Source organism: Staurois parvus, unplaced genomic scaffold, assembly GCF_062004578.1.
Source record: "Staurois parvus isolate SC_StPar_1 unplaced genomic scaffold, SC_StPar_1.0 ptg000639l, whole genome shotgun sequence".
NCBI classification, from domain to species: Eukaryota; Metazoa; Chordata; class Amphibia; order Anura; family Ranidae; genus Staurois; species Staurois parvus.
The window spans coordinates 2403730-2422453 of NW_028318435.1; the positions used below are offsets into that span (position 1 = coordinate 2403730).

The 18724-nt window shown below is 40.3% G+C and overlaps 1 protein-coding gene across 2 annotated transcripts in view; it reads left to right on the top strand.

Annotated features, from left to right (window-relative positions):
• RNF150 (ring finger protein 150) overlaps positions 1-18724 on the top strand; it is a 211307-nt gene that overhangs the window by 183868 nt on the left and 8715 nt on the right. The window contains exons 6-7 of one of the 2 annotated variants that reach the window (XM_089693882.1): positions 2713-2920; positions 12747-13033. In XM_089693882.1, coding sequence (XP_089550008.1) covers positions 2713-2920; positions 12747-12754 — 216 coding nt within the window. In that variant the 3' untranslated portion in view covers positions 12755-13033. Of the gene's footprint in view, positions 1-2712; positions 2921-12746; positions 13034-18724 lie in introns of those variants that run through there. The other variant, XM_089693881.1, reaches the window with a different exon arrangement.

Here is an 18724-nt window from a genome sequence, read left to right on the forward strand (position 1 = left end):
AGTGCCTGCAGCCTTGAGCTACTGAAGCCATTGGATCACCTCCAACTGTCTCATTTCCCATATGAGTTTTCTGTTAATGAAAATGAGAAGAGCTCTTTAGTTCAGGTGCTGGGCTGCAGAGCTAGCATGTAAAAAGTACCTGCTTTACATGTCCTTTTAAAGGACAACATCTCTTCAGAGCTGCCCAGGACATCTCAATCAAGGATGCCACCAGAGGTAAGCATACCCATCTGACCCAGCAGAAGAATCCTAGTTCTCAGCCCAGGAATGCTAATCACTGCCCAGAGGCCAAGAATGGTTCCTTTTGTTATTTTCATGCCTTATTCTCCAAAGCAAAGCCTAAGCTTGGCAATCGGTCTGCCTACACACTCTGGACTCATAGGTCCCCTAGGTCTGCTTATAAACCTTCCTCAGCATAAAGGGGCATCCCACTTTTCAAAGCAGGGGTGATGTCCGTTAGTCTTTGCGGAAATTTGGTTAGTCAGAAGATCGACTTCTTGGGTGAGAGAGGTGGTTTACAAGGGCTACAAGCTAGAAATCCTTTGCTTTGTTGTGTCAGCACTTCCCATTTGTGGCCCTGCCATATGTCCTTTCTTCCATTTCTTGAGTGTTCTCCAAGGTTTTGGCTCCTATGCTCTCCTTTCTCTGTTCACAAAGCATCTTTATTGTGGGTTATCTGGACAGCCTCCTGTTCAGCCACCAGTTGACACAGGTTCTGGCTGACCATGTGTTTCAGACAGTTTGACCATGCAGAGGTTCAGCTGGATTCTGAGCCTTCAAATGGCAGCACTGGAACCATCTCATCACTTGAAGCTTCTGGGTCCTATCCTAGACATGGTTCAAGCCAAAGTTTTTCTTCCCTAGGAGAAACTTTAAGTTTTCCACTCCCAGACTGACTCTTCAGTCAGGGAGTCATCCCATGAGAGTTTCCATGAGAGTTCTGAGACTGATGGTAGCCATTTTTAAGACCATCCTCTTGCCCATTTCCAAACCAAACCCCTACATCTCAACATCATGTCATTATGGGACAAGTCAGTTTGGTCCTTGGATGGACTGATTCGCCTGAAACTGAAGACCATGTTGTCTGGTGGCACAGAAATCTGAGTTGGGGAAGTCCTTCCATTCAACATCTTGGAGAACCCTCACAACAGATGCCAGCCTATTGATATCTGGATAGTCTTGGACACCTTGTTGGTGTCTGGAACTAGGACTCCATAGGGATTTTGTCTCTTGATCAACATTCTGGACTATTACGTGATATTATTGTGCATGCAACGCTGAACAATCCAAGTGAAGCGTCATTCAAGTAGGATTCAGTCACACAGTGCAAAAGCAGTGACATAACATCAGGGAATAACCAGAAGTATTGCCATGGCGAGAGAGAGAGAGAGAGAGAGAGAGAGAGAGAGAATTCTACCCTGTGCAGAATTTTCCATAGTTTACATCAAGGCATGGACAATTGGCAGGCAGAATTCTTCAACCATGGAGTACCCTGGTAGTGGTCCTCCTGGCATCCAGATTCAACAGTAATCTGGACATGCCTGTTCCCAGGTGCAGTGATGCTCTGGCAGAAGCAGTGGATGTTATGGCTTTGTGGGCTTAATACATCTGGTCTATGCTTTTCTTCCCCTGAAAATATTTCATCGTCTGCTCTGCATTTTCAGGATGAAGAGTATTCCATGAGCCTCAAAGCTCTAGACTGGCTTAGGCAGATTTGGTACTCCAGATCAGACACCTGGTAGATTCTCTGTGGAGTTTTCCAGAATGTCTAGATTTCCTATCTCAAGGACCAATTTACCATCCTGCTTCAGTTACTGGCTTTATTGGCATGGATGTTAGAACCTAGGTCTTGAGGGACAGGGGTATCTCTGTACCAGTGATTCATATGATTGTAAAAGCAAGGAAGTCCACTCCCTGTAATGTCTATGATCGCACTTGGAAGGCATACTTCACTTGGTACAAGTATAGGAACCATTATCCCAGAAAGTTCTCTGTGTGATGAGTCCTGGCCTTTCTGCACTTGAGCCAGGATAAGAATTTGGCCTAAAAATAATAGGAATTTGCCCTTTCGATCTTGTTCCGGAGACCATTAGCTTTCCACTCTTTGAATAAGTTACAGGGTGTCTCTCGTGTATTCCTTGTTTCCATCACCTCTTTGAGGCATTTGTCTGAGTGGTGGCTTTGTCCTGTAAGGAGCTCTTTCTAGTTTTGCACACGGATAAAGTGGTGTTGAGACCTAGAGCCTTCTTTTTTCCCAAGGTGGTTTCAGCTTTTCACTTGAAACAGAACATTGTTCTTCCATCTCTCTGTCTGGCTCCAGTACATTATAAGAAGATTTCCCTTCATTACCTGGATGTAGTTCAACTGTATGCTCTAGAGTCTAGCCTCTGCTTTCATTAGACTGCCTCTCTTTGAGAGAGTACCATAATGGGTAACGTGCACCATAATTAACCAGTACTGTGCTGGCAGATCTCCATTATTAGTTGTAAACTAGCTGTGCTTACTGTCTGTCCTAACGAGGGTTAAACATGTCAAAGCCTGGATTGTAAATTGCATGTGAATTCCTGTGTCCCTCCAATGAACTTCAAGAAATGGATTTTATAAGTGCAAAAATCCCTTTTTTTTATTTATTTTTTTAAGGCTTGTTTTTTGTAGAAAAAGTATTGCGAAATCATAAATAGGCTCTCTCTTTTTTTTTTTTTTCCCCAACAGCCTAATGCAGATTGCTTAGATGATATTACTCCAGACTTTGAAGGATCTGTAGGACCACCAACCAATCAAATTACAGGAGCCAGTGATGTAACCGTGAATGAGAGTTCTGTAGGTGTTGACCCCATTGTCCGCTCGGTGGGTCTGTTACAAGTTATCCAAGATGCAGATGTACTGCCACAAGTCGGCGAGGTCAGCTATACAGCAAGCAGTGAGTACACTTCTTTAACATACAGAGTCAATAGAAACCTGGGTAATCTGTATTTCCTTTCTTTATTATAGTCACATTTTATATATACCAATAATTTCTGAACTATTTATGAATTTCCTCAGTTTAGAGGTGGAGCTACTCCATTGCTTTATAGATTGAGGTCATTGTAGCAATGAGAAGTATATAGCCTCTTTCATTGGAACAAATGGTTACCCTGAATAGTACATTTAAAGTCCCTGTGCCTGAAGAATCCCCTGAGACAATGTGCTCTGCATAAATTCCTTTACAAGTTTACAGAAATAATGTCTGGTGCAGGTCAGCAATCCAAAGACCGTATTACAGTTATATACTCTTACAGTCTAATTTTATTGTACAACCTTTATGACAGTAGATTATGACTTCCCAGTTCAGTACACCTTGTAGGATGTAATATTTATATAATGTATGTATGTTGAGGTCTGAAAATGATGTAAAAAAAACCAGTGGGGTAGATTTACTAAAATTGGAGAGTGTAAAAGCTGGAGCAGCTCTGCATAGAAACCAATCGGCTTCCAGGTTTTATTGTCAAAGTTTAATTTAGCCCCCGTTCACATCAAGCCCAACTTTGAAATCGTGCGACTTACAATGAAGTCATACGATTTCAAAGTTGGGGGACCCGCCGATTTCAGGTGCGATTTGCAAGACATCTGATACAGATGTCTATGCAAATTGCACCAAAAGTAGTGCATGTACTACTTTTGAAATCGGTGCGGCTCCGACCAAGTCGGAATCACACCAATATGACCGCTCCAATTGCGGACAATAGGGTGCGACTTGGCATGCGATTTGCAAGTCGCAGGGCATGCAAATCGCATGCCAAGTTGCACCGATGGGAATGGGGTGTTACGCTGAAAATAGAAGTTGATTGGCTACTATGCACAGCTTCATCAGATTTTGTAATCTCCTGTTTTACTAAATCAACCTCAATGTTGTGTGCATTGTCTGTGGTAAACAATACTATCTTTATTTTTATGATTTGGATGATAATACTTCATTTTAGGAATTATTCATGCTGAAATTCAGGTAATTGTAAAGGGTTCACACACTTATTTTACTGCAAAATCCCAGGAGTCATTATTCCTTTTTTTCCCCAAGAGAGAAACGTATAGGATTCTGTGGTTCCATTCCTAGAAAGGATGTAGTTACTATTATAACCAAACAATAGATATGACATATGGTAATAAATATGTAGTTTCCAATATACTCTTGGTGTCTCAGTTCACCTGATTGGTTCCTTATACTTTAGTAAAATAAGGGAATCAATATAAAACATGTATTTAGTTGCCATGGGTAACTGCAGCTTTTTAAAAATATAATACAATACGTGTCTTCAGTGCAGATACCTTCAATAAATGTCCTAGTTTTCTAAAAATCCAATCTAATACAGAAAGTGGAATTAAAAGGAGTAGGGGAAGGTATAAGGTGAGAATCCTTGTGAGTTAATGCATTACGCCTGTTCGAAGTTGTAAAAGCAAGACTTTTATGAAGAACCTAATTCATGTTTGAAGTGTTTTTGATGATTAATGAAGTTGTATAAAGGGAATGGATTCTAATAAGTGACATTATGGCTGCATGCAGTGGCATGGTGGATCAGCCCAGCTTGATCATTATGCTTAGAATGGTGAAGTTTTTCCAAAGCTGCATTATATGAATAAATGTGGAAGTGGTATTTGAAATCTATTGATCCTATTCTCAGTGGTTATCAGTGCTGCCTTAGTTACTGCTTCACCACACATCCATCACTATGAAAAGGGACAAAATGAACTGGCAAGTAAATGCATGTCTTTGCAGTTGGTATCCAGGCAGAATAATGAAATAGCTGTTGCACATAATACAAGTTACTTCATAGATTGTTTTTACCCTTTAAAAAGGCAGAATAAAAAAGTATAGCAGTAATTTAAAGCACTTAAGAGTTCAGTTATCCTGTCCAAATAAAATCAAGTGCATTTTTTTTCTTCCCATGACTAAATAACAGTCCTTTGCAGTGATTACTTTAATTTGCTAAAAGTTCTATACAGTGGGAGTAGAGCAAGGGCTGGATATAATCAGTCTTTGGAAGCAGAGCTGCCAAGAGTGGCACACAGCCACGTGCACATCTTGTTCCGGACTGTCAACAACACATTCCTGTATATATATTGAAAGGTTCCAGGCTGTGGCCCTGCTGACCTCAAAAATGCAACTAGGTTCCCTTTGTTGCACAGTTTTTGTTGGTTAAATATGTACTAAGTAGTGATGGGCTGAACACCTCCTGTTTGGTTCGCGATCGAACATTCTAACCTACCGAACGTTCGACCGTGAACTTCGAACAGGGAAAATTTACTGAGCAGTATCTTACTGCATCTAAGTATGCGGTAAGATACTGCACAGCTACGAAAATACTGCGCGAGTTATATTATTAAGTCATGCAGTATTTTAGTAGTGAAACATTCTTTAGGGTTTCAGCTGCCAGTGGGGTTCCCTGCTGACAGGTGAATGTCAAAAGAATTGTTGGCATTGCCCAACAATTAAAACATTTTGTTTTAAAAACACGTGGGGTCCTCCCTCCCATCCATACTAAGCCCTTCGGGTCGCTCTCAGAAGCTCAGTGAATTCAAGCATAGCACCATGGTTGCCACCTGTGCAATAAGTGACATTTCCTTGCTACTAAATATTCCACAGTCAACTTTTAGTGGTATTGTAACAAAGTGGAAGCAACTGGGAACAACAGCAACTTGGCCAAGAAGTGGTAAGCCACGTAAAATGACAGAGCGGGGTCAGCGCATGCTGAAGTGCACAGTGCGCTACATCAAAAGCCTTACATCACCAAGTGCAATGCAAAGCGTCAGATGCAGTGGTGTAAAGCACACCGCCACTGGACTCTAGAGCTGTGGATACATGTTCTCTGGAGTTACGAATCACACTTTACTGTCTGGAAATCCAATGGATGTGTCTGGGTTTAGCGGTTGCCAGGAGAACAGTACTTGACTGACTGAGTTTAATGGAGGGGGATTATTGTGTGGGGTTGTTTTTCAGGGGTTGGGCTTGGCTCCTTAGTTCCAGGGAAGGGAACTCTTAAGGCATCGGCATACCAAGACATTTTGGACAATTTCATGCTCCCAACTTTGTGGGAACAGTTTGGGGATGTCCCACTCCTGTTGCAACATGACTGCGAACCAGTGCACAAAGCAAGGTGCATAAAGACATGGATGAGCGAGTTTGGGGTGGAGGAACTTGACTGGCCTGTTCTGATCTCAACCCAATAGAACATCTTTGGGATGAATTAGACCGGAGACTGCGAGCCAGGCCTTCTCATCCGACATCAGTGCCTGATCTCATAAATGCGCTTCTGGAAGAATGGTCAAACATTCCCATAGACACACTCCTATACCTTGTGGACAGCCTTCCCAGAAGAGTTGAAGCTGTTATAGCTGCAAAGGGTGGGCCAACTCAATATTAAACTCTATGGACTAAGACTGCGATGCCATTAAAGTTTATGTGCGTGTAAAGGCAGGCGTCCCAATACTTTTGGCAATATAGTGTACAGAAATGTGATCACAGCCAAAATAATGTCGTGTACATCAGGGGATTTGTGACATAACACATGACATGCTCATTATACAAAGTTGAGCTTGTGAATTGTTGATATTGGCAAACTATAATTTTCTTTTCTAATCAAAAGATAATGCATGTCTGCTTCTCACACTATTGTGTGTTTGATGTCCTCTGAATCCCAGGACCCGGACAGCTGATAAAAATGGGGACATAGAGTCTTTCATTGAAACAAGAAGGATTGCATGCAGTATCTGTATGAGTGCAAGCATGGTTATCGGTTTTTATAGATTTATAAGGGTCAGTGTTTAAAACTGAAATACCATGTACACACAAACCTAGTATATCACATTCCATAATCTAAATTTGTTTACAGTTAACTAAAATAACTTTGCTGTTTTTAAAAGTTACCATCCTATAGTCTGTCTTCCTTTTAGGTGGAACAACCTAGTCTTGGGGCTTCTTCCAGCCTGGAGTAATGATAATTGGCTGGAACTGTATACAATACAGCTTGTGTTTTTTGTCACCTGTTACCTCTACACTGTGAATAGATTATAGTCTGATGATTTGGAGTAACACTAAGATGTTGCAAGCTATAAACCTTAATCTGATCATAGATGGATCGAAAATTCCTTGTTGAACTGGCTGCATTTTGATCCATGTATGGCCCACCTCATTCAAAAGAAGCTGATCAGAAATGTTGGAAAACGTTTGTTGATTAGTGGCTGCAGTCGGATGGCTTGCACTACTACATTAAATTTGGGACTTTTCTTTTGTCAGTCTTCTTTTAGACCCAATTTCAGTAGATGCATTTTGTATTATTGTGTATAATAATGCTTAGAATAAGTTCTCTTGCATCTTGATATGTGAAATATGAACACAACTATGTGCACTAAAGGTTAAGTTCACCTTTTAATTCCATGTTACCTGTATTAAGAGTGTAACATGTTACTGTTGAAGCTGACCCCACCGAGTCCCTGCTGTGATAACAGGCCGAGGATCTTCTCCCTGCAGCTGTTGTCAGGATTTAAAAAAGACATGGCCGTGTGGGGCTCTGCCTACCCACCCAGCTGCATCATTCATTCACAAAGTTCTGTGAATGGGAGAACTACAGGTAACGACATCCTTTGTGGCTGGCGGCTTGTAGTTCTCAAAGAACTACCAGGGCACTGTTGAGCTCTCTGGGTAGTTCATTGATGCTTCCTGTCAGTGTGTAACTGCCTGCCTGTATGAGGTATGAGCAGACAGTATACACTGTGAGTGCAATGCAGGGCTCTTGCAGACTGCCAATCTGCTGATCGCTGATGGAATGCTTTACAGGCTCCCAATAACATTTTTTTAAAAAATGCACTTTTTTTTTAACCTGCAAAAACATGTGCACTTATTTTTTTCTCAAAAGGAGAATTTATCCTTTAAAAAAATATGCATTGATTTACATCAATCAAGATTTAATATCCTGCCCCCATTGTGTTTAGCTGATTAGTGGGCATGGAGGAGGAGGAAGGGAGGGGAGTGTAATTTACCACTGTGCATACGCCTACATGTGTGACTCTATATAGTCACATGGGCTGCTCAGATGTGATGAGGAGGAAATGCTCCGGGTAGAAATTCATTGAAAACTGAACATGTACACTAGCTGCCAACATTTCTCTGCAAAATCCCCAACTGCAGTGGGCACATGAACAGGAGAGGGAGACGGAGAACAGCAGGATCAACCAGGTTTTTTACAGAAAACAAATCTCATAGTGACTAAGTATGAACAGCATGTAATGCAGCATTTATTAATAGTGATGTGGGTTTAATGATACTTGAAGGTACCCCTCGACTGCATTTTTTTATACTGCTATTAATATGATTTTTGTAGATTTGTGACAGATATTTTTGGGGTGCTTAAATTGTTGGCCCATCCCCTGTATTTATTAGGAGTATTCAAAGTTCCTAATGCCACAGATATTGCTTAGAGTATGAGCTCTAGGAAATGTAACACTGGCTGTGGGGTCAGGAAAGAAAGGAAACTAAGCAATGCTATTAGATTTCGTGAACATGAACTCTAATATGTATGATGTAGAGGGTTCTTAGAGAAACCAAGTGTTTGCTTCAGCATACAACATTCAATGCAGTCTGTAAACTGTTTTAGCTCATTTTCAACTTGGTGTATGGTTGAAATATTTTTAAAGTAAATGACTTCAAAATTCTATTTAATTTAACATGTCACTAGATGTTAACTCTCTCCAAAATTAGTATGCCCTCTTATCTTTAGTACACAGGTCTCTTATTTCATGAGGGAACTGAAATTGTTATCTAAATCATGCAGTTACCAGGTAATATTTTAATAAGAAGTAATACATTGCAGGATGAAGTGAAGACAATTTATTCCCTGTGGATTCTCACACCTAGACAATTATCTTTTCATTATATGCAATAAGGATTATGATAGACAAGTTTATTTTGGAGCTGATGGATGTAGTAATCAGTGACAGCATGCTGAATATGACCAGCTACTTTTCTCCACCCACACTAATGTTACTATATAGGGAACAGTCTTATTTCAGAAGGTTACCATAATCTTGACTTCATTTACTTGTAATCTAGAAATTGCCATCACGCACTGCACACTGCATTCTCCTTGCTGTCATTTATGCAGAAGTAAAAACAAATGGCACACGTTAAAATCTGGAAATGTGAGTGTGGTTGTTAATACAAAGAACAGAGAAAGGAAATTAAATATCATAGCCTTTGGAAAATTAACCTCCAGTACAGATTTGAGGTGTGTTCTGGCTGCAGTGGATTACAAAAAACTGAGTGAATTTTATGATTTTAGCATGATAATAATATTTTTAATTCTAGCTCATGGATTTAAATTTTGTGCCTGGAATTGCTCTTTAAGTACAATTTAAAGCTGAAGTTGAATTAAAAGAATCATCTCTAGATCTTCAGTAACTTAATTTATCTGTAATTAAGAGGAGCACCAATCTTTTTTCCTGATAAATAAAAGTCAGCAGCTACAAAAACTGTAGCTGCTGACTTTTAATAAACAGACATTTACCTGGACCCCAATCCAGCGCTTACCTTATCTGGGAGGGCACAAGGGAACTTCTTCGGCCCCCAGCATCTTAACTGTGGGCACCCAGCAGTGACAGCTTGCAGCTTAACAGCTTGGTGCCCACTGCGCATACATGAGCCGCACTGCAGATTTTGAATGGTCCCATAGTCTTTTGGGACCTGTGACTTGTCCCAGAAGACTGTGGGAGGGAGAAGGGAAGGAGAACTTCCATTCAGACGGTCTAGGCCAGGGGTCTCTAAACCTTTTAAAGAAAGGGCCAGTTTACTGTGCTTCAGACTTTTGGGGGGGTTAGACTTTGCCCAGTTGGGGTAAACCGTGCCCGGTCTTTGGTATTAGGGAGAGAAATAGTTGGCGTCAGTGGGAGGGATAGTACCCCATTCTTGGGGTCCGTGGCAGGAATAATGCCTCAAGGGCTGAATGAAGGCAAGCAAAGGGCTGCAGTTTAGAGACCACTGGCCTAGGTGATCTGAGCAGAAGTGGGAGCTGGTACCTGTCAAAACGGACAGTGTGCCATCCATTGAGAGAGCCGTGCCATGGCCGAAAGTCCCGCGCTCGGCCAATCAAATGGCCACAGCTCATGAACCTGGAAGGAAGACTGGGTGAAGATGGAAGCCTCGGGGAGTTGTGACAGTGCCCCGCTGGAGGGCTTCCTTTTCAAGTAAGTCTTTCATAATGTGCTAGTATGTAATGCATACTAGCACACTTTGCTCTTAACTTGCAAAGAGAAGAATTTGTAGATTTTTTTTTATTGCAGTTTACTACCTCTTCAAGTACCGAGTCTTCTGTGAAGAAGCTCCCAGCAAGGACCTGCCCCCCCTCCTCCATTGAGAAAGGTTGTAGGGGTGAACCTGTTCACTGCAGCTTTACAGAAGACTTGAAACTATTAATCATGTCAGTGCTGGAAGTTCAGCAGCAGGAAGTGGACTGGGTATCACTGTACAGAAGATTTCCACAGGATCCAGCTGCCTGCACATTGTGGGACATGCTTCGTTAATGATAAGTTATTAGGTGACTAAAGCTGTAGAGCATTTTTATTTTTGCTAAACCTCAGCTTTAGGTCAATCAGAATGAGTTTAATGCTCTCCAGGAAATCTTTTGAGGTGTATTTATAAAGCAGTGAATCCTATATTTACATCAAGTGAATCTTTCAAGTGGTTTAAATGTCAGGAATTGATTCACTACCAGTGAATGTTAGGTGAAAGTCACATTACTGCTTAGTCATGCTTCAGCTTCATCATGCTTCACACAGCTAAACTGTTGTCTCTTGTTACATAGTTAGTCTGACTGAAAAAAATACATCCAGTTCAACCAAAAAAAAAAGTAAAAAAAGTTATAATTCTACACCCACAGTTGATCCAGAGGAAGGTATAGCATGATCCAATTTGCTCCTGCAGTGGAAAAAAGTCCTTCCTGATCCCCCGAGAGGGGGATATTCCCTGGATCAACTTTACCAATAAATGTTAGTAGCCAGTTATATTCTGTATATCCAAGAAAGAATCCAGGCCTTTTTTAAAGCAATCCACTGAGCTGACCAGAACCAACTCTTGAGGGAGTCTATTCCACATTTTCACAGCTCTAAAGAAACCTTTCTGTATTTGGAGGTTAAATTACTTTTCCTCTAGATGTAAAGAGTGCCCCCTTGTCCTCTGTGATGACCTCAGGGTGAATAACTCTACACCGAGTTCGCTATATGAACCACTGACGTATTTATACATGTTGATCATATCCCCCCTTAATCTCCTCATCTCGAGCGAATAAATTCAGTTCCTCTAATCGTTCCTCATAGCTGAGCTCCTCCATGCCTCTTATCAGTTTGGTTGCCCTTCTCTGTACTTTCTCTAGTTCCCCAATGTTCTTTTTGTGAATTGGTGCCCAAAATTTAACTGCATATTCCAGATGAGGTATTACTATTTATTTGTACAGGGGTAATATGATATCTCTCTCTCTCTGGAGTCTATACCTCTTTTAATACAAGAGAGGATTTTGCTCACTTTAGAACTGCAGCTTGGCATTGCATGCCATTATTAAGCTTGTGATCTTCCAGATCCATCACCACCATTGATTCCCCTGGTTGTACTCCCCCTAGTATGTATGATGCATGCATATTCTTAGTCCCCAAGTGCATCACCTTACATTTATCAACATTAAACCTCATTTGCCACATAGTTGACCAATTAAACAGTGCTTTGAGGTAGCCTTGTAGGTTGGAGACATCCTGTAAGGACATTATTCCACTGCACAGCTTGGTGTCATCTGCAAAGACTGAAATGGTATTTTTAATCCCAGACCCTATATCGTTAATGAATATATAAAGAAGTAAGGGTCCCAACACTGAACCTTGGGGTACACCACTGACGACCCTAGACCATAAGAGTATGAATCATTAACCACTACTCTCTGAATACAATCTTTTAGCCAGTTTTCTATTAATTTACATACAGATTTTTCAAAGCCCGTAGACTTTACCTTACACACTAGCTGTGTGTGGGGAACTGTGTCAAACGCTTTTGCAAAATCCAAGTATTCCACGTCCACATTACCCCTCTCTCCAAGGTTTTGCTCACCTCCTCATAAAAAGAAATCAGATTTGTTTGACAACTTCTGTTTTTCATGAATCCATGCTGTCTGTTGCTTAAAGTATTTTTTTTCCCAGCAAGAACTCATCTATGTGGTCTTTTATTAAACTCTCCAGTATCTTCCCAACTATAGAAGTTAAACTAACAGGTCTATAATTACTTGGTAAAGATTTTTACCCCTCTTTAAATATTGGCACCGCATTGGCTTTACACTAATCCAGTGGTTCTATGCCAGTCATTAAAGAGTCCCTAAAAGTTAGAAACAATGGCTTTGAAATGATAGAGTTCAATGCTTTAAGGACCCGTGGGTGTATGCCATCTGGTGCAGGTTCTTTATTCACCTTTATTCTGTCTAAATATTTTTGGATCATAACAATTGTGAGCCAATGTGGATTATCTGGAGCTGTGTCAATACCATGCCCATTATGGACAAGAGCTCCCCCATGCTCCTTTTGTATACAAAGAGCTTAAGAAGATATTTAATAAATTTGCCTTCTCTTTGTCCCCAGTCACCCACTCTAGATTATTTTGTAAAGGGCCTACATGCTCGGACCTGACCTTTTTTTTACTATTAATATGTTTGTTTTTTTTTTCAATCCAAACAACTTTTATTGTCAAGGAAATTGAAAAGTGGAACAGTGCTTACAGAATCATCAAAAACATGAAAGTACAATCAGGATTATACATAAGGTTACAACTTGGATGCACAGATCCTCTGACATATAAAAGACCAGAAGCATTGACCAAACAGAACAGAAAACATAAGGATCCATGACTACTATTAATCTATTTGAAGAATTTTTGGGGGTTTATCCTGCTATCGTTTTCTTTTATATTCTTTGTAATGTTTAAACGATGATAGCGTTTCTTCATTTTTATATTTAATAAAAGCTGTTTTCTTATCTATATTTGATATTTATATGATTCAGTCTCCCTTCCTTTACTGGTGTACTGTATGTAGGCAGAGCTAAAATAGGCTTGAAGAAAAGGCATGAATCACTAAACACATTTTTCAGTGTTTCCCAAGATTAGATTTTATGGCATTTCAAAAATATGAATATGGGCAGCTGCATGCTAGTATGAAAATATGGGTCACTCACCAGTTAGATTCTCCACATATCAGACTGTTCTGCATGTAAATATTCAAAATAAACATAATTGTTTATACTTCAAGTGAATATGCAGATCTGTATGATGTGCCAAAAAACTTACACGTTATGAGAGCTGTATACAATTGTGTGAAAAAGTAGGTATACCCTATTTATATTTACTTTTTCAACATAATTGAACAATGAAACCTTGGATCTTGATTCAAATAGTGCCTACAGATAGAGATGATATACTTGAACAAATGACACAGTTGATATGATGTATTCACTTTCATGAGTTAAATAAACAAAAATTCTACTTTGTCATATGGAAAAAGTAAGTATGCTTTACAATACCCACCACTTCAAATCTTCAAGAACTCCAAAACTTAAGTGGTAGGTGTTCAGGTATTTGTGATGCATCCACGATCAGAAAGAGATTGCACCAATTCAATTTGCATGAGAGATGTGGTAGGAAAAAGCCTTTTCTGACCGAAAAAAACATTTTTAGGGACACAATTACAGTTTGCCATTGAAAATATAGGCATAGATGGGGCATTCGAGAAACCAGCTGAAGACTGCACAGTAATAGAGTTTAGTCACAGGAACAATGTATAAGTTTGCCCAAAAATTGAAGACCGTATTTCAAGAGAAGAACCTCATAACCCCTGTGAAGCTTGGTGGTGGAATTGGTAAGATTTGGGGTTGCTTACTGCTTCAGGATCTGGGATGCTTGCAGTCATTGAGTCAACCAACATGTCAAAGTATGCTTTTATAAGAATGTGAGGCCATCTTTCTTACGTCCTTTATTTCACACAAATAGAGCTTTCTTTCGGTGGTATTTGATCACACGTGTGCTTTTTTATTTTTCACGCTATAAACAAAAAAAGACCAAAAATTTTGAAGAAAAACTATATTTTTTACTTTCGGCTATAAAAAATATATAGCAAGGCCAAATGTATTCTGCTACATGTCTCTGGTAAAAAAAAATCCCAATAAGTGTATATTGATTGCTTTGTGTGTAAGTTATAGCATCTGGAAACTATGGTATAGATAATGGAATTTACACAGCTTTTACTTTCTGACCTGCCCATCACATTTCTTGAGGTGCTAAAATACCAGGACAGTACAAACACCCCCAAATGACTCCTTTCGGAAAGCAGACACATTAAGCTATCTGCTGAGTTGCATATTGAGTCCATGGAAGATTTTTTTTTTTTTTTTTCCACAAGTTTTTGGAAAATTACAAAAACATTTTTTTTTTTTTTTAAATTCAAAGCTGTCATTTAAATGATATATTGCTCACACAAGCCACAGGTATATGTGGAATTACACCCCAAAATACATTCTGCTACTTCTACCAGGTATGAGGATACCACATGTGTGATACTTTTTGGGAGCCTAGCCACATACAGGAGCCTGAAATCCAATGACCACTTTGAAAGCCTGAAGGTACATAATTTCCTCATTTCACTTCCTCACTACCTATCACAGTTTTGGAGGCCCTGAAATGCCAGGATAGCACCAAACCACCACAAATTACCCCATTTTGGAAAGTAGCCACCCCAAGGAATTTAAAAAGAGGCATGGTGAGTATTTTGCAGATCTTTTTTTTCTCACAAGGTTTTGAAATATAAAAAAAAGAAAAGAAAAACTGTTTGGGTTTTTTTCTTCATTTTCCAAAAACTTGTGGCAACAAATGCGATCTGCAAAATACTCACCATGCTTCTTATCAAATTCCTTGGGGTGTCTACATTCCAAAAAGGGGTCATTTGGGGGGGGGGGGGTTTGGTGCTATCCCGGCATTTCAGGGCCTCCAAAACTGTGGGGAAGTGTAATTAGGAAATCAAACCCTTTAAAAGCCTGATGGTGCATATTGGATTTTGGGGTACTTGGCTAGACTGCCAAAAGTCTCACATGTGGTACCCCCTTACTCGGGAGAAGTAGCAGAATGTATTTTGGGTAGTAATTCCAATTTTGTGTAAAAATAAATCATTTTGTTTTGGTCATTTTCCAAAAACTTGTGGTAGAAAATGAATTCTTCTATTGACTCAACATGCCTCTCTGCAAATAGTTTGTGGTGTCTTCTTTCCAAAAAGGGGTTGTTTTGGGGGGTGGGGACATTTTATACCCAGCATTAGAAGTTTATGCCACACATCATTCAGTCTTCTAACCAAGCCTGGAGACCAATCCTTTTGACACTTTTTCCCATGAAAACAAATCAGTATTTTTTGCTAGGAAATTACTTTGAACCCACAAACATATTTTTTAAATCAGACACCCTAGTGACTAAAATTGTGGGTGCTGCAATTTTTTATATCATATAGTACTCACACAGCGATTTTTCAAACACAAATTTAAAAACAAAATACAGGTTTTTTTACGTTTAATGCACAAAAACACCATATATTGGCCAATTATTTGGTAAAATATAAAAGATGGTATGCTAAGTAAATAAATACCAAACATGACATGCATTAAAACTGCGCATGCCCCATGTAATAGCGACAAACTTCATACATTTTTAATATCCATAGGCAATGCTTTAAAAGCCTTTACAAGATACCATTTTAGATTTACAGAAGAGTTCTAGTGCTACAATTACTGCCCTTGATCTGACGTTCACGGCGATACCTCACATGCATGATTCAACCGCAGTTTACATACCGGCAAAGGGTCAACACTCGTGCACGCAGGTGTAGGGGGACGAGGGTGCTTCTTTTTTTTTTTTTTTTGTAGACTGTCCCTTTTCATTTTTTTATCATTTTTAATGCTATCAAAGGGAATACAAATATCTCCTATAACTTCAATGGGCATTGTCATATATTCTTTTTTGAGAAATCTGGGGTCTATCAGTATATAGATATCTCCTCAGCCCTTACATTATCTAATCTTACCAAGATCGGTGTGATCAGATGCTTTCCCAATTTACAAATGGCGCTGTTTTATATCCTGCAAAACTGAAGTGATGAAATGCTCGTAGCTTCTGATTTCTTAGACTATAGAGATGATTGGCACCATTCCAGTCTCCAATCAGCTCTATGGTCAGCTGGCAGAAACACCAGCTGACTTCTCAGGTTCCCCCGATGGCATAGGACTGCCTGAAAAGGCAATGTAAGGCAATGGGGGAGGGTTGCTTTTACATGAAAGCCCATCGCTGGCTGAAAAAAAAACGATACCAGGATGATGCTTGCAGCTGTAGGCATCATCCTGGTATAACCATTCAAAGTCCAGTGTTGTACCAGTACGTTGCTGGTCCTTGGGTATATATGCTATGTTCTCTTTTTTTTCATTCAGCCTACAGGCTGTATACAAGAAAAAGAAGAAATCTCTGCCAGAAAAAGTGTGTGGTATGCCCACCATTAGAATATACCACCTTGCATCTACCCACTTCTTATGGTGGGCACACATTAGGTCGCACGGTGCCACAAGCACCAGCTCCAAGATTGTACAAATGTCTAAATAGTGGCATGCTTGAATAAAAATTGTCCACGTCTAAGTGGTACCCTGTATGGAAAAAGGATGACACCAAGTCCAAAACTTGCCACTGCTCCCCATGTAGTCTGGGCATCTGGGGGGGCTCCACCTGACTATCTTTTCCCTCGTAAATCCGAAACGTATATGTATAGCCTGTTGCCCTCTCACAGGTCTTAAACATTTTGACCCATTATCTGGCACGCTTGCTGGGGACAAATTGTTTGAATGCAAGACAGCCAGAAAAATTGAGGGACTCATCGACGCAGATTTTTTGCTGGGGAGTATAGACATCTGCAAATTTTTGGTTAAAGTGATTTATGAGGGGCTGAATTTTGTGGAGCCGGTCAAATTCAGGGTCCCCCTGAGGACGACAGTGTATTGTCGTTGAAATGCATAAAACACAGTATACTCTCATATCTATGCCTATGGCAGCAGAGAACATGGGCATATGATGAATTGGGTCTGTGGACCAATACAACCGGAATTTCTTTTTTTTTTTTAGTAATGCCCATGCTGAGGGTTGGGTCCAAAAAAAATTTTAATTCGGAAACCGTAATGGGTTTCCATGCGAATGGTTTGGCAAGGTTTGAATTTGGGTTGGCGGCATATAAATTGCTTTGATCTACAATCAATGCATACAGATATTCCGTGAAAAACGGCTCCAAAAAAATCAAGGGGAGTAGTTAAATTTGCTGTATCCACCTGAATTCTGGGTTGGGCAGTGAATGGGGGAAGTAGGGGTGCTGAAGAATTTGTGGGCTGCCAGTTGGGATTTGCAAGCACATCTGGAAGGATACTATGGGCTCTACAGGCCTGCGTTTGCGAATTCTTGGTGGTTGCGGGACAATACTTGTGCTCGCCACCGCACCAGCTTGTACTGCACTTATGGGACTCGCCACATCACCAAGTGATACTGCAGTTCTGGTATGTGAAAGACCAGGATGTACTAGACCGCTGGTGCTCGCCAGTTCACCAAAAGGTAGAGCAGCACTAGTACTGGCACTCTGCTGCATATGAGATTCATCAAAATTTACTGGCAAGTGCTAGCAGAGATCAGGCCTGATTCTGTTAACAATGAGGTTTTGTGTGCAATGTATCAAGTGACAGTGACCTATTGACACTGCACTTGCTGGGGGAGAAGGGGGGAGGGTAAGCGTAGGGGCTAAACGCAGGTGCCGGGGCTGATCCCGCTAACACTGTGTTTTTGGGGACGTTACACTAATGTGAATGCTTGTTTAGTGTTGATCTGATCAAAGATATTGATCCGTTCAGACACTATACTAGCAATGGAGGTTTATTGTGTATGAGCGTGTTACTGGCAATCAAGGGGTTAAATGTGATGACTGGTGTACTGACGCTATCTGGGAGGGGCATGAAAACCACGGGGAGCTCGACACACACACACACACACGATTTTGTGCACCCATGCCACCCTGTAGCAGTATTTCTGCTATAGGGCAATCAGGAAGCAGGTATAGAAGCGGTTTCTGTTACGGTTCTGCATTACTTTGACAATTGCGCGGTCATGCAACACTGCACCCAAATGAAACTTCTGTCCTTTTTTTTTTTTCCCACGGATTGAGCTTTCTTTCGGTGGTATTTGATCGCCTCTGCGGTTTTTATTTTTTGTGCTATGAAAAAAAAAGACCGACAATTTTGAGAAAAAAAAACAATATTTTTGACTTTTTTGCTATTAAACATGTCCTGTAAAGAAAATTAAAAAATCACATTTCGTCAAATTTAGGCCAAAATGTATTCTGCAACATGTCTTTGCTGAAAAAAAAAAGAAAATCTCAACACGTGTAAATTAATTGGTTTACGTGAAAATTACAGCATTTACAAATGGCGGTATAGATAATGGAATTTTTTTTTAATACAAATAATGGCGGCGATCAGCGACTTATAGCAGGACTGCGGCGGGCATTCTGACACTGGGGGGAACTGTCTTTGTGTCACTGACATCCCCAGTGACACCAATACAGTGATCAGTGCTAAAAAAAAAATGGCACTGACACTGTACTAATGGCACTGG